We start from the raw sequence: 13,914 nt of genomic DNA, 5'->3' as shown, positions 1-13,914 counted from the left end.
CTCAACAAAAACATTTAAAAATCAGCCGAGCTTAGTGGCATATGCCTGTAGTCCTAGCTACTCAGGAAGCTGAGGCAGGAGGACTGCTTTGAGGTCAAGAGGTGGAGGTTGCAGTGAGCTGAGATCACACCACTGCACTCCAGTCTGGGTGACACAGTAAGACCCTGTCTCAAAACAAAACAAAACAAAACAAACATACCCAAAACGAAAAAAAGCATAACATTGTTTGTATAGGTTCTTTACTAGAAAGAGGATACACAGCTTTTCTCCGATTCTCAAAGATATCTGTAACTTTCAGAAAATCTAAAAATACATATACGCACAGATTTAAAGGATATTTTAGGTATATCACTTGCTATAAACTGGGAGAAGGAATATAGGTTAGGTGATCACTAAAAGCCAAACTAATTGTAGCAAATATTACAGTCACTACTCATTTTATCTACTGAATCAAAATCCACAAGGACTCCAAAATAAACCACTTCAGTGACTATAAACTGTTGATGCCACATATATAGGTCAGATTCTACAAACCACTTAACATCTTGAACTCTTTACAGCGTCAGCATTCCTTATAGCTCTGAAGTCTAATTCAACTCCAAAACTGGGTTACTTCAAATGTACTCAGTTTCTTTCCGCAGCAAAGATTCCAAAGATTTTTGATAACTGATTATATTTCATAATAGCATTTTCAATTCAAAAAGATATAACAAGGCAGCTAACAAATTACTTCCACTGAAATGCAAAGGTGGCAATAAACAGCAACAATTTCCTAACTAGAAGAATGCTTCTAGTGGTAATTAATCTACCTGTGACAAGGGAAGTAGGGAATACCAGAGCTCCTGGTCACATGACTGATTTCAACAACAGCTTTGTAAGACTGTTTCTATCAACAAATTTTGGCAGGACCAATTTATGCCTTTAGAATCTAAAATTGATGGTCACATTTTAAGTTTATACAGCTTTGACAGCTATGCAATGTTGTCCTAACCTTATTTAAGAACAAAATAATATACGGCATCTTTTTTTTTTTGAGATGGAGTCTCACTCTGTCGCCCAGGCTGGAGTGCAGTGGCATGATCTCGGCTCACCGCAACTTCTCCCTCCTTGGTTCAAGGGATTCTCCTGCCTCAGCCTCCCAAGTAGCCGGAACTAAAGGTGCATGCCACCACACCTGGCTAATTTTTGTATTTTTAGCAGAGATGGGGTTTCATCATGTTAGCCAGGATGGTCTCCATCTCCTGACCTGGTGATCTGCCTGCCTCAGCCTCCCAGAGTGCTGGGATTACAGGCGTGAGTCACCGCATCCGGCTACATGGATCTTATTACAAGCTGAAGATATGTTAGAAAAGTTAAATTATCTGAGATTTCAGGAAGCCTAATAGCTGTTGGCTTCCAGGGAATATATAAAAGGAATGGGGAGGTGCTGAGGAGATCCTCATACTGATAAATCTCCCAAATTACAGAATCGAAAGATAAACCAGTGTTGGCCTCCCTTCAAACTTGAGGAAAAAAACCCATCCTTCTGGGCAGCGTTCTTCTTTGGGGTGCCAGTCCCTTGCCTCTGCATGCTGGTAACTTATTCCCACTCCTTGTGGGACTTCCAAATATGGAAAGGGAAAATATCTGTGGATTGCTTTACATCCAGTCAACAGGAAAGAAAATTCTATTTCTTCCCTCAAATATTCATCTACCTAAAAAGCCACAAGTCAGAGGGTAGAACTGTGATGAATAATAGGATTGCTTTTCTAAAACTGATAGTTTATCTTGTCTTTCTAATGCTCCTAGTTATGATATTTTTAAGACTGAAAAATCACATGTAAAAAAATCAATTCCCATCACTTAGGAATGCTTACATTGGTTATTCTGTTTTTGTTTTTGTTTTTTTTTAATTTTAGACAGAAACCTAAAGGAGCCCCAAACTTTTGAATTGGTTGTCCTGTAGAAAACAAGATGAAATTTTTTTTTAAATCTCAATTTTGATATTACTGTCTTCAATTACATACCACAAAAATTTTCTTCTAAGAAGAACAAAGTATATAAAACATGAATGATAACTTAAATACAGCCGGACATTTAGTGAACAGAAAGTAAGGGAAACAAAATGAACTAACACAAATAGCATCATCATTCTCTCATTAATGGACTACATTGTATTGAGGTGATTAAGTCAGTGCCAGCAAAAGAACACAGAGTCATATGTTATTTACACTTACCTCCTCCCCACATGTCAAAATATTTAGTGTCTAATACTTCTCCTGTTTTTCCTAAAAGAGATTAAATTCATATCAAATTATGCATCTGAAATACATCATACACTGTAAAACCAATAATCTTATCCAATGATTGATGTGAATTCACTAGCAGAGAAGGAATAACTTTGAGAACAACTTAAAATCTGAATCATACACACCTGAAATATATTTTTAAAGAGTAATTTTTTCATACAACTTTCTCATTAATCTTTTAAGCCAAAGGATAAATAGAAGTTTATTACTGACTGTGGACCATTCCAATTCAGTTAGATATATGTCATCCTTGTTTCCATATTCTGTTAGTTTAAAATTACTCAAAAGTAAACCTTTTACAGAAAAGAAGTATCTCCTTGAATCAGATGCCATTTTCTACATTAAATCAGTTTTTACAATAAAATTTACATTAACTTGCTCTATAAAATGTATTTTTTGCTATTAATGAAATAGACAAATAGATGCTGAACCTTTTACCTAAGGAAATGAAGAAAGTAGAAACACAAAAATTTACCTCTTGTTGTGAAAGTAGTAAAACATATTTTTCTACACTATGAAACTACAGTGGTTTCTAACCATCCTATGTATCTTATAACCATCCTACACAGCTTTATGGAATACTTATTGTACCTACACAGCTTTATGGAATACTTATTGTACCTACACAGCTTTATGGAATACTTATTGGAATACTTATGGAAGATCAATATGCAGTTAGGCTTTACTTTATGGTTTCAGGTTTTCAGATTTGATTTTGAAGGAAAATTTGAGATGTTCAGGATTCAATGAACTTATTCATACTAATTAAGCAATCAGAAGAATGGCCGATAATGAAAAATTACAATAAATTCTTATTCTTTGTTCCTTCGCCTACACCATTTAATAGTCCACTATCCTTTGTTATTTTACACACCTTTAATCCTGTCAACCTATCTTCCTATTATGTCAGGATTGCAAAATTTGAAGCAAGATTTTTATCAATGTGATGTTAGACTGTTTGTTTTCTGACAATCTCACGGGAAGTTCTTGCATAGCAAGTTAGGATACTTTCAAGAAACACACTATAAATTCTTAGACACCAAGTCTCCACCTATAGATTTTTTGTGGGGCAGGGATGGGAGAGAGGGCTTTATCATCAAGAGCAGCACTTTCTAACCTGATCCTCTGATAGTGCATTTTACTTCGGGACAGAAAAATGATTATATCCATAAGCTAAAATAATTGTTCTTACCATTTGCCAAGGCAACATTGATCCCTCTTCCAACATTATTCTTAACACCACTCATTAAACTGAAGGGGGAGAAATTGAAATAAATTTAGAATTAAATACTGTACAATAACATATCAGAAAAATAAAGTCTTGCAAAAAAGGTTAGGAATATTATACACATTTTCAATTGTTCAGTGCTGCAGAGGAAATTAAAAAGATCTCTACTAAGTCAGAGAAGACAGTCTAATACTGAATAATTTTAAAGCAATGTCCTTAAATAATATTTCACAAATAGAAATACATATTAAAAAATATTAGGCCTGAAATAATAGACCATTTTTGTGCTGCACTGCTTCAGATAACTCTTAAAACATGCACATTAAGCACATGTTCTGCCCCATTCTTCAGGTATCAAACAAAAGATAATCTCCTTTCTGCTCTCTTCAATACCAGTGTGACATGAAACAGAAGTGAGATATTACCCCCATCTTTTAAAATCTAAAAGCTAACAGAATGAGGGAGCACTCTTTCCTGAATGTTTTACCTAATTGTGAACATTCTCCTAGTGATTATCACCGTAAAGTTCCTCCACACTAAGAATAAATATTGCACTCATGAAATTACGGCATTGAATGACAGTCACTTACATGGTGACTACCTGAGAGAATTGACTTCCACGGGCAGCTCTGACCACTAGATAAAGACAATGACACTGTAAAATGTAAGGTACCGGTGACACATTTGCTGGTTATCAGTTCAGTTTGTTCAATTGCCCAAATCAGAGTTATTAAACTAAAATTGTGAGTTCTTTTAACTCAAAACTTTAAGGTAATAGTAATACTCCCAGTGGTGTGCTGTTAAATATTTAACAACTGGTCTGTGTTTAGGAGAGAGAGGCAATATGCAAAATGTGACAACACGTGCACACACATGTCCATATATTGACAGAATCATATACACACATAGGCACATAATTTATTATAAACTACTGATATGAAGGATGTATACTGCACAATTTCACAAATAAAATCTACAATGTACTTTATTATAAATCTCAGTCAATTGATTCTCACAGAATGTTTTAGTTGATTTTTCAAACAACTCACATCAGCAGCTAAATCATGGTTGCAATTGATGAATGAGCTCAGTTCTAACAAATGTTGGATCTATGCTAATGAGTAAGATAAAATAAAGAAAAACAAATAATGAAGATTCATGTTAAAATTCCACTTGCCTGTCAATGATGACTGAATCAGATAATAAGTTTTCAAATACTGGAAGACTACTTCCTATATTTTTGGTGCTATCCACCATTTAACAGATATAGATATGACATATTTTCCAATTTAATCTGCATAATATTTTCTCCCTCACTTGAAGACCTAAAGTCTAGAACTTGAGTCTGCAAACTTTTTCTGTAAAGAGAGAAAGCACTAAAGAAGCTATATGGAGATACACTCAAAAATACTATAAATAAATCAAAAGAAACACTTTTTTAAATGTTCATGTAACTCACAGGAAGGCAGGAAAAAGAGAAAATAAAAACAAATAATAAAAGAGTAGACTTAAACCCTCATATATTAATCATTATTATAAATGAAAATAGTTTCAACATACCAAATTAAGACAGAAACTGGCACAGTGAATTAAAACAGGAACCAACTACACACTGTCTACAAGAAACTCACTTTAAATATAACCATATAGGCAGTGGAAAGTAAAAGGGTAGAAAGAGACATATCATGCAAACATTAATCAAAAGAGAAATTACAACTCAATTAAAAGAAACAATCCAATTTATCAATGGGCAAAGGGTTTGAATAGACATTTCTCCACAGAAGACATACAAATGGCCAATAAGCACACAAAAAGACGCTAGACATCACTAATCATCAGGGAAATGCAAATGAGATTTCGTTTCACACCTACGAGGCTGGCTATAATCAGTAAGTCAGATAATTACAAGTGTTGGCAAGGATGTGGAGAAATTGGAACCCTCATACACTGCTGGTGGAAATGCAAACAGATGCAGCCACTTTGGGAAACAATCTGGCAGTCCCTCAAATAATTAAACAGAGTTACCATCTGAAACAAAATCCACTCCCCGGGAGTATAAAGAAATAAAAACATATGTCCACATAAAATGTGTACATAAATGTTTCTGTTAATGTTATTCATTATAGTTAAAAAGTGAAAACAACTCAAATGTCTACCAACTAATGAATGGGTAAACAAAATGTGGTATGTCCATACAATGGAATATCGTTCAGATATAAAGGAATGAAGTTCTGATACATGATATAACATGGAGGAAGACTGAAAACATTACGGTAAGAAGCCAATCACAAAAGACCAAATATTATATACCACTTATATGAACTGTCCAAAATAGGAATCTATAAAGACAGAAAGTAAACTAATGGTTAACTTAGGGTTTGAGGGTGGAGAAGTGGGGCAGGACAAGAAAGGCATAGAAGGGTATTAGCTAAGGGGTACAGAGTTTCTTTCTGAGATATAAAAATGTTCTAAAATTGACTGTGGCAGAGATTGCATATATCTGTGAATATACAAAGCCACTGACTGTGTAATATAAATGAGTGAAATGGATGGCATGTGAATTATATCTCAAAGCTGTTTAAAAGCACTAGTTTGGAGCACATACATTTAAAAAGTTCTATGCTTCATTACTTAACTATTGGCTCAGCTGCACCAAAGAGAAGTTTCAAAATGCATTGTTCTGTTTCCTTCAGAAATACATTCAATAAGTAAACTCTATCATTAAGAAGTAACTGCTGCGATTAACAGGTTAAGTGCCAGAGTGACTTTTCCAAGTAAAGATCATCTAGGGGTATGATGTTGCATTTTACAGGCTGAAATCTACCATAAAGCAAAGAAATAAAGGTAACAAAGAAGCACAACGACATAGGCTTCCCACAAGAGGGCAGCAGCTTATCAAATTTTAAAAACTGAAATTCAAACAGAAAATCTCTAACAAATAAAAAACCCAATGAGATTTAAAATGTATAAAGGTTAGTCACCCTTACTAACACAAGTTGAGATATTTTCTTTTATCCTTCATGAATATAAGGTGCCCCTCCCCACATCTCCAGGCAAAATTCTAAAGGAAATGATTATATCATCTGTAGAAATAATTGATATCTTCAAGTATAGTTTTGTTTCAAATAGCTACTCCATGTTCTAGTTACTACCTCTTAGGATGGTTAGTTTAAAGCAGGGCTTGGCAAACTATGCTCATGAGCCAAATCCCGCCAACTGGTTTTTTTATTTGTTTTGTTTTACTACTCATGAGTTTAGAACAGTTTTTACATTTTTCAATGGTTACATTTTAAATGATTATATAAGTACCTATATAATAATCTTGATTTTACCTCTTTGCCTTCATAGCCAAAAACATTGATCCCTTGTTAAGAAAAAAAAAAAACCCTCAAAATAATCTCATATTCTTGCAGCAAACATTACCATTAAAATCAAAAGTAATGAATTATTCCTAACATCAAATTCATACAAATTGAAATCAAATGAATATGCCTTAGATGAAAATTATAATTGGAATATAAGTCAGCTCTATGGGTGCTCTAACGAGAAAGAAAAAACCTGTATCCCAGCACTCTGGGAGGTGGAAGTGGGAAGACTGCTTGAACCCAAGAGTTCAAGACAAGCGTGGGCAACACAATGAGACCCCGTTTCCACAAAAATAGAAAAATTAGCTGTGTGTGGTGGTGTGCACCTTAGTCCCGGCTACTCAGAAGGTAGAGGTGGGAAGATCGCTTGAGTCCAGGCATTCAAAGTTGCAGTGACCTAAGATTGCGTCACTGTACTCCAGCCTGGGCAACAGAATGAGACCCTGTCTCTAGGTAAAAAAGAAAAGAAAAAAAGTAAAGTAAAAAAAAAGCTGCAATTACTGTTTCTCCTGACACCTTAGGTTCACACCTGCGATTTTCTATTTCTAACTGAGACATTTAAAACACATCTTAATCTCCATAATATATTTTGACTTAATCTACTTATGACCACCATCCTAATCATAATTATCATCTGTCTGTATCAGAGTTTCTCAAACCTGGCCTCTCATTTTAGGAGCCTGATAATTCTTGTGGACCAGCTGACCTCTGCACTGAAAGATGTTTAACAGCATCTCTGGCCTCTACAAGGAGTACCTCCAAAGCTATGACAACCCAAAATTACAATGTCCCCCGGAGAACAAAACTGCCCCCATTGAGACACAAGAATAGCAGTCTCCAAAATGAGTTACATGTACTCAGAGCAGGTGCTCTGAAAATATTAAATTATCTGCTTATGTTATTTTTATTATCTACTCATATATTTTAGTGAATGTATAAGCAATAAAGTCTGTTAGCAATAGGGAGGCAGTATCAAAGAGCTGTGGCAGTAACTGACAATGGCCTTCCAACTGACCTCTCTATTCCACTTCCTTAATTATTTTACACAGCAGCCAGATAACTTTTCTCAATATAAGTAAAATCACGACATGCCTGAATCTGAAATCCTTCCACAAGCTCTCAATGCACTCAGAAAAAAAGTCTCAACCCTTTACCTGCATGGCCTACAAGTTTCTATGCAGCCTGGCCCTAATTCACTTCTCTCCAGAGCTGCCCAATCTTAGGGCCTTCGAGCAGGCTCTTTCCTCCTGTCTAGGATGGTCTTCCTTTCTATCCCTCAGATCTCAGAATACACATCAGTGTCTTAGAAACTGTTCCATAACCCTCGACCAAAGGTGGACACCTCTTTCCATCCACTCTTGCCAGTACTCATCACACCCTGCCACCCTGCAGGGCTGGAGTCACAATTTGTTTGTTTGTCTCAAAAAAAAAAAAAAAAGTCTCGCTCTGTGGCCCAGGCTGGAGTGCAGTGGTGTGATCTTGGCGCACTGCAACCTCCACCTCCCAGGTTCAAGTGATTCTTGTGCCTCAGCCTCCCGAGTAGCTAGGATTACAGGCATGTGCCACCATGCCTGGCTAATTTTTGTATTTTAGTAGAGATGGGGTTTCACCATGTTGGCCAGGCTGCTCTCAAACTCCTGACCTCAGGTGAACCACTTGCTTCAGCCTCCCAAAGTGCTGGGATTACAAGTGTGAGCCACCGCAACTGGCCTGGTGTCACAATTTATAAGTACATATTTGTTAAACATTTGTCACCCCTACTAAACTGTAAGTTCCATAACAGGAGGGATTATGCTCAAAAATACTTGCTGAACAGGTGAATAAATGACTCTCAAAAAACTTAAGACTCTTTCTTTGGACTTTAACCTGAGACTTGGGTATAAAATCCCACCAAATATTTAATCTCTCAAGGTAATGGCAGAATGGTTCCTGAAATAAGGATGGATACGTGGCCTGCCTCATTTAATGGTTAAAGAAACTGAAACACAAATGCAACACGACATGCCCACCATGCTAGAAGCAAATTCTCTGGCTGTAAGCCCAGTATGTATTTTACCAAGCTCCACTGTCTACACACTGTTCTCTTTTCGACCTTAGATCTTTAGCTGTTCAACTTTAGGTTGAGGGATAGAGAATAGTTTCTAAGACAGTGAAGTGTACCCTGAGAACCAAAGGACAAGAAGGAAGACAGCCAGGTGAGGAGTGAGGAAAGACCATCCTAGACAGAATAGCATGCTCCAAGATCCCAAGATCAAGAAGATCTGGAGAGAAGTGAATAAGGGTCAGGACACATAGGAACTTGTAGGCCATGTGGGTAAACAGTTGAGCTTTTCTGAGTGTGTTTTGCTGTTTACAGTTTTAATCTGTGAATAAAAAACCTGCTAGTAAAAATAGTCTGATCTCTTCTTCTCTGAACTAAAATTTACATGCATCGAGGGGGGCAGAATAGATGTCCAAGGTCATCTATGGGTTAGGTATTCTAAAATAATTTTGTTCCTGTTATTTAGAATCAAATCTGGGGTCTATTTAACCAAACAAGATAAAAAGTGGAAATGAGAATGTTTTCAAAAACCTACAAACTTCTAAAATTCAAGTGCTTTATTACATGTCAGTAAAACAGGACTATCCTAATGTGAAATCAGAAAACACATGGATTAACAGTAAATCATCATTAGAATACAGGAAAATAAAGGAAATCAGTACAGACCTTAAAGATCATCTAGCTCAAGCCCTTAATTTTACAAGAAAACTGTTGCCCCATAAGGCTCAATAAACTTTTTACAGCTAACTACCTGCAAAGGAGGCTAGGATAAAAATTTAAGAGCTTCTATGTTAAAAGAAGAGGCACATAAACAGCCAGGAAAAGCTGCCTAGGTCTCCTCTCTGCTATAAAATTATCTCTTTATTCTATACAATTAGTGACAAATTTATTATTTTATATTAAGTTTAAATAAGCTCCCATGTCTAGTTTTCTAGGCAATAGCATATTAAAAGCAACCAACTAAAAGTAGGGTTTGCAATTTCAGCAGCAGGAACTTGCAAGCAACAGTTGACACTGAGGTAGGATATTAAAAATCCTAAAAACCATCCTTTAGAAAGCATTTCGACATAGGAAACCATTCAGCTTAGAGGCAAGCAGTTTGTACTGCAATGGAACTGAGGTTATTTCACACTTCAACAAGCAGCACTCAAATATTTTAAATGAAAGATGTTGGTTTATAAGAGAACGCATTCATTGTCCAGGCCAACGTTGCAAATAGGATTTTTGCCATGAAGAAAATGCTCTCTCTGCTGTTCCATTTGGTGACCATGAGCCACATGTGGCCACTGAACACCTGAAATGTGGTGATGGATATCAAGGAACTGAACTTTTAGTTAAGTGAATTAACTTTCTTCCTAATATTTAAGGATCAAAATTAAATAGCCACCTGTGTTTTGTTGCTAGTAAATGGAACAGTGCAGATCTAGAGAATTCACTCAGAGGAAATCTTTTATCTCTATCAAGCCAAATAAGTGTTATTAAAATTTAAGAACTTTAAGGCCCCTTGAATTCATGAGAAAAAAACTGTATAATAAAAACTGAAATCACTTTCCATTAATAAAGTATGCCTAATACATTTTCAAAATATCCATTAAACTCAGGTTCAACTGGCTGTAATTTAATAGCACACTTTAGAGTCTCAAGTCACCAAATACTTACACATTATCTTCCAGGCAGATTTTGGGTCCCACCACGTTGGCTGCTCCACTTGCCATTTTAAAAGCAAAATGTTTCTCAGGGCAAGCTTTTGAGATCCCACACTTATATCTGGGAGGCTTTGTAGCTTTGGGGGAGAAAATATGATTTCTTTTTAAAGAAAACAAATTAATAGACTTTCCCACACTTTATTTCAAATCTCAAACCACAAAGGGCATTATGTAAAACATCAAAATACACATATATTAAATTACAAGCTAATTTTTTCCCCTGAGGGTTTCAAAGAACCTCAAATTTTTTTTTTTTAAAAACAGCAAAAAAAAGCCCACAACAGATGCCAGAACTTCCTAGGAAACAAACTAATAATGGGCGTAAATGGGTCAAGTAATACAAACTTCATTACGGTAAATATATTTTACCTATGAGTTTATTTTTAAATTTCAGGATGTGGGAGGTTCTGAATGTTACTTTGCACTTCTAGTCCATATATGCACAAAAAATCGTCACCTCCAGGATCATTACAAAAAGCCTAATGTTTCACTGACTACCTGCCCATGTACAGTATTGTCTCTTACTCCTCACACCAATTTCTGTACTTATAATAATGGAGCTGAAAAACACAAAACATCCATCATGAATAATTACCAAAAAGTATTTGGGCTGTCCAATCAAATAGCATCCTTGTAACTTTAAAAAGCCGTTTCTAAATCAGTTTTTCCTCACACTCTAATACTGACACTTTGAATATAAGGTCTCATATGCCTAAGATAAGGCAGAATAAATCACACATAAAAAATTGAGATGAAATACTTACAACGTGCAGCTGTGTCCAATGCTGATCTTGCTGAAAAAAAAAAATTACTTTTGTTAGAAGGAATTAGCCTATTGGCAAGTATCCACTTTTAAAATATATTTAGGCCCACAAAAATAAGTGTTCAAATAATCATTCAGTATACAATAAAACATGAATATCACTTCTTAAGAAAAAGTGAGAAAGGAACTTCACCCTGTACATTCATTATAAACTATTAAATAATTATGGAGGGTAGTATTTTATTACTGATAAAACATTTTATTTTTCCCTTTCCATTTTATTTTGAATTTTATTTACTATAAATTTAAATTTCAATCAGGAAGTTACTCTACAAACTTATCTTTCAATGTTTATGAACATAAATTTGGTGAATATGATGGTGTTTAAAAGTTGTTGCTGCTGTATGGTGTTGTGAAGATATGCAAAAGCCCCAGAGAATATACAGGAACCTATCTTAGTGGTGAGGTCAGGAGATTGCGAGGGCCAGGGAGAGGGATGAGGAAGGTCACTACTAAAAGATTTATAATTTATCAGATCAAGGAAACCATGAGGTCAAATCTTAACTTGAATGTAGTAGTTCTTAACCTGACCATCTATCATAATTATAGTTAGGGCTTTTTAAAAGCACTAACATCTGATCCCAGCCCAAGAGATTATAACTCAGATCATCAAAGTACTGTGGACAGCCATTTCCTGATTTGACTAATAAGTATGCAGTGTGATAAATCTTAACCAGCTGTCTTGCTATAAATAGTCACACAATTTTAGTTCTGTACTATTTTAGATAATTGTGAATTTCCTGTAGGTCCAATACTCAAACTGGTAAGCTGAAAGTTAAAAGACTGTATTGAAATGTTTAAAAAGAGGAAAATGACCAAGTAAATAAAAGTTCATTAACTCAATAGAACACTCAGTAGAATATTATGTACTATTAAAGTCATAAAGGTAATAAAACATTGAAAAAGCTTAATGCCCAGAACAAAGCAGAAAACAAACCTTATCTACACTCGGTTTGAGGGAAAAAAAAACTTCACTGGGATACAATTTCGGGAAAATCAGTTTTTTAATCATCAGGCATTTACTAAGTAAATAACATCACCTCCATTTAATTTGTGTAAGAGTAAGGAGAGTACATGCTTTAAGGTGAAGAAACTCCTGTGAAAGACTTCTTTCCAGAAGAAAGCTCATTTTTATCCAATACACATCAAAATCAAAAGCCCTGTACTAAGTCTGCAATTCTGAAAATATTAGCATCCGGTGGCCAAACAGGTACATTAATTTTCATAAACAGCTGTCCAAGTATAGAATACAAGCACAACATACAAACACCAAAATCCCTCCTCTCCTACAATTTTTTCCCCTCAAACTACACTGATAGCTTTACTCCTTAATTTCTTTCTGCATATAGATTTAACTGCAAGGAACAATAATAAACATTTGTTATTGCATTTCATCAATGAATGCCTTTCAGTAAGTCGGGCTAATGAATCAGAACTATTTTGTACTTTAGTTTTTAATAATGTCTCAAGTAATTTATACACTATATATCAATGGTTTAAATCTGAAAAGGTGAAAATAAATAAATTCAAAAAACATTAAGTACTTATGGCCAGGCACGGTGGCTCACGCCTGTAATCCCAGCACTTTGGGAGGCCGAGGCGGGCGGATCATGAGCTCAGGCGATCGAGACCATCCTGGCTAACACAGTGAAACCCCGTCTCTACTAAAAATACAAAAACAAATTAGCCGGGCGTGGTGGCGGGTGCCTGCAGTTCCAGCTACCCAGGAGGCTGAGGCAGGAGAATGGCATGAACCTGGGAGGAGAAGCTTGCAGTGAGCAGAGATTGCGCCACTGCACTCCAGCCTGGGCAACAGAGTGAGTGAGACTACATCTCAAAAAAAAAAAAAAGAACATTAAGTACTTATTGCAGCAATACAGACAAAAATAATTTGGACTGTATTCAGTTCATTTACTAGCTAAGTATTCACACTGAAAACAAACACTACATTAACCCACAATCTGAATAAGATTGGTGAACTGTATCCGTGTTGATGTCCTGATTGTGACAGTATATTATAGTTTTGTAAGCTATTACCAATGGGAGAAAATGAGGAAACGGTATGCACCATCTCTCTGTATATTTAAATGGATTTGTAAAAGATAATACAATCATCTTAAAATAAAGTTTCACAAAAAATTGTTTTTAAAATTCATAATTGACACTGGTAATTTCAACTACTAATTGTGGGAAAAACTGTCATTCTTCCTTTCTACAAATGTGTTTTATTTTTCTAAAATAATATATACAATAAACATAAATCTACATAATTTATAGAAACTGTCAAGTAAGTTAAAAAATGGAAAACTAATCACCAAAAGAACTGTTTTTAATCTTATGGGTCCTTAAGATAACGATTATAGCAAGAATCCTCCTACTGGATTAAACATGTTACCCTTTCATATACTAAGATGCTACACAAATGATACAGCTAACCATATATCCATCTTCCCTAAGATAGTC

At 35.4% G+C, this 13,914-nt stretch overlaps 1 protein-coding gene across 2 annotated transcripts in view; it reads right to left on the bottom strand.

The window, feature by feature from the left end:
• The window catches only part of FAM3C (FAM3 metabolism regulating signaling molecule C), a 47,530-nt gene that overhangs the window by 11,661 nt on the left and 21,955 nt on the right, over positions 1-13,914 (bottom strand). For both annotated transcript variants that reach the window (XM_050785076.1, XM_050785077.1), the window contains exons 4-7: positions 11,393-11,422; positions 10,582-10,705; positions 3,481-3,539; positions 2,217-2,267 (exon numbers count right to left, since the gene is read on the bottom strand). In XM_050785076.1, the coding sequence (XP_050641033.1) occupies positions 2,217-2,267; positions 3,481-3,539; positions 10,582-10,705; positions 11,393-11,422 (264 nt within the window). The remainder of the gene's footprint in view (positions 1-2,216; positions 2,268-3,480; positions 3,540-10,581; positions 10,706-11,392; positions 11,423-13,914) is intronic.

Source organism: Macaca thibetana, chromosome 3 (assembly GCF_024542745.1).
Source record: "Macaca thibetana thibetana isolate TM-01 chromosome 3, ASM2454274v1, whole genome shotgun sequence".
Taxonomy (NCBI): Eukaryota; Metazoa; Chordata; class Mammalia; order Primates; family Cercopithecidae; genus Macaca; species Macaca thibetana.
The sequence above is the reverse complement of the archived record's forward strand: the minus strand, read 5'-3'. Positions and strand labels throughout refer to the sequence as shown.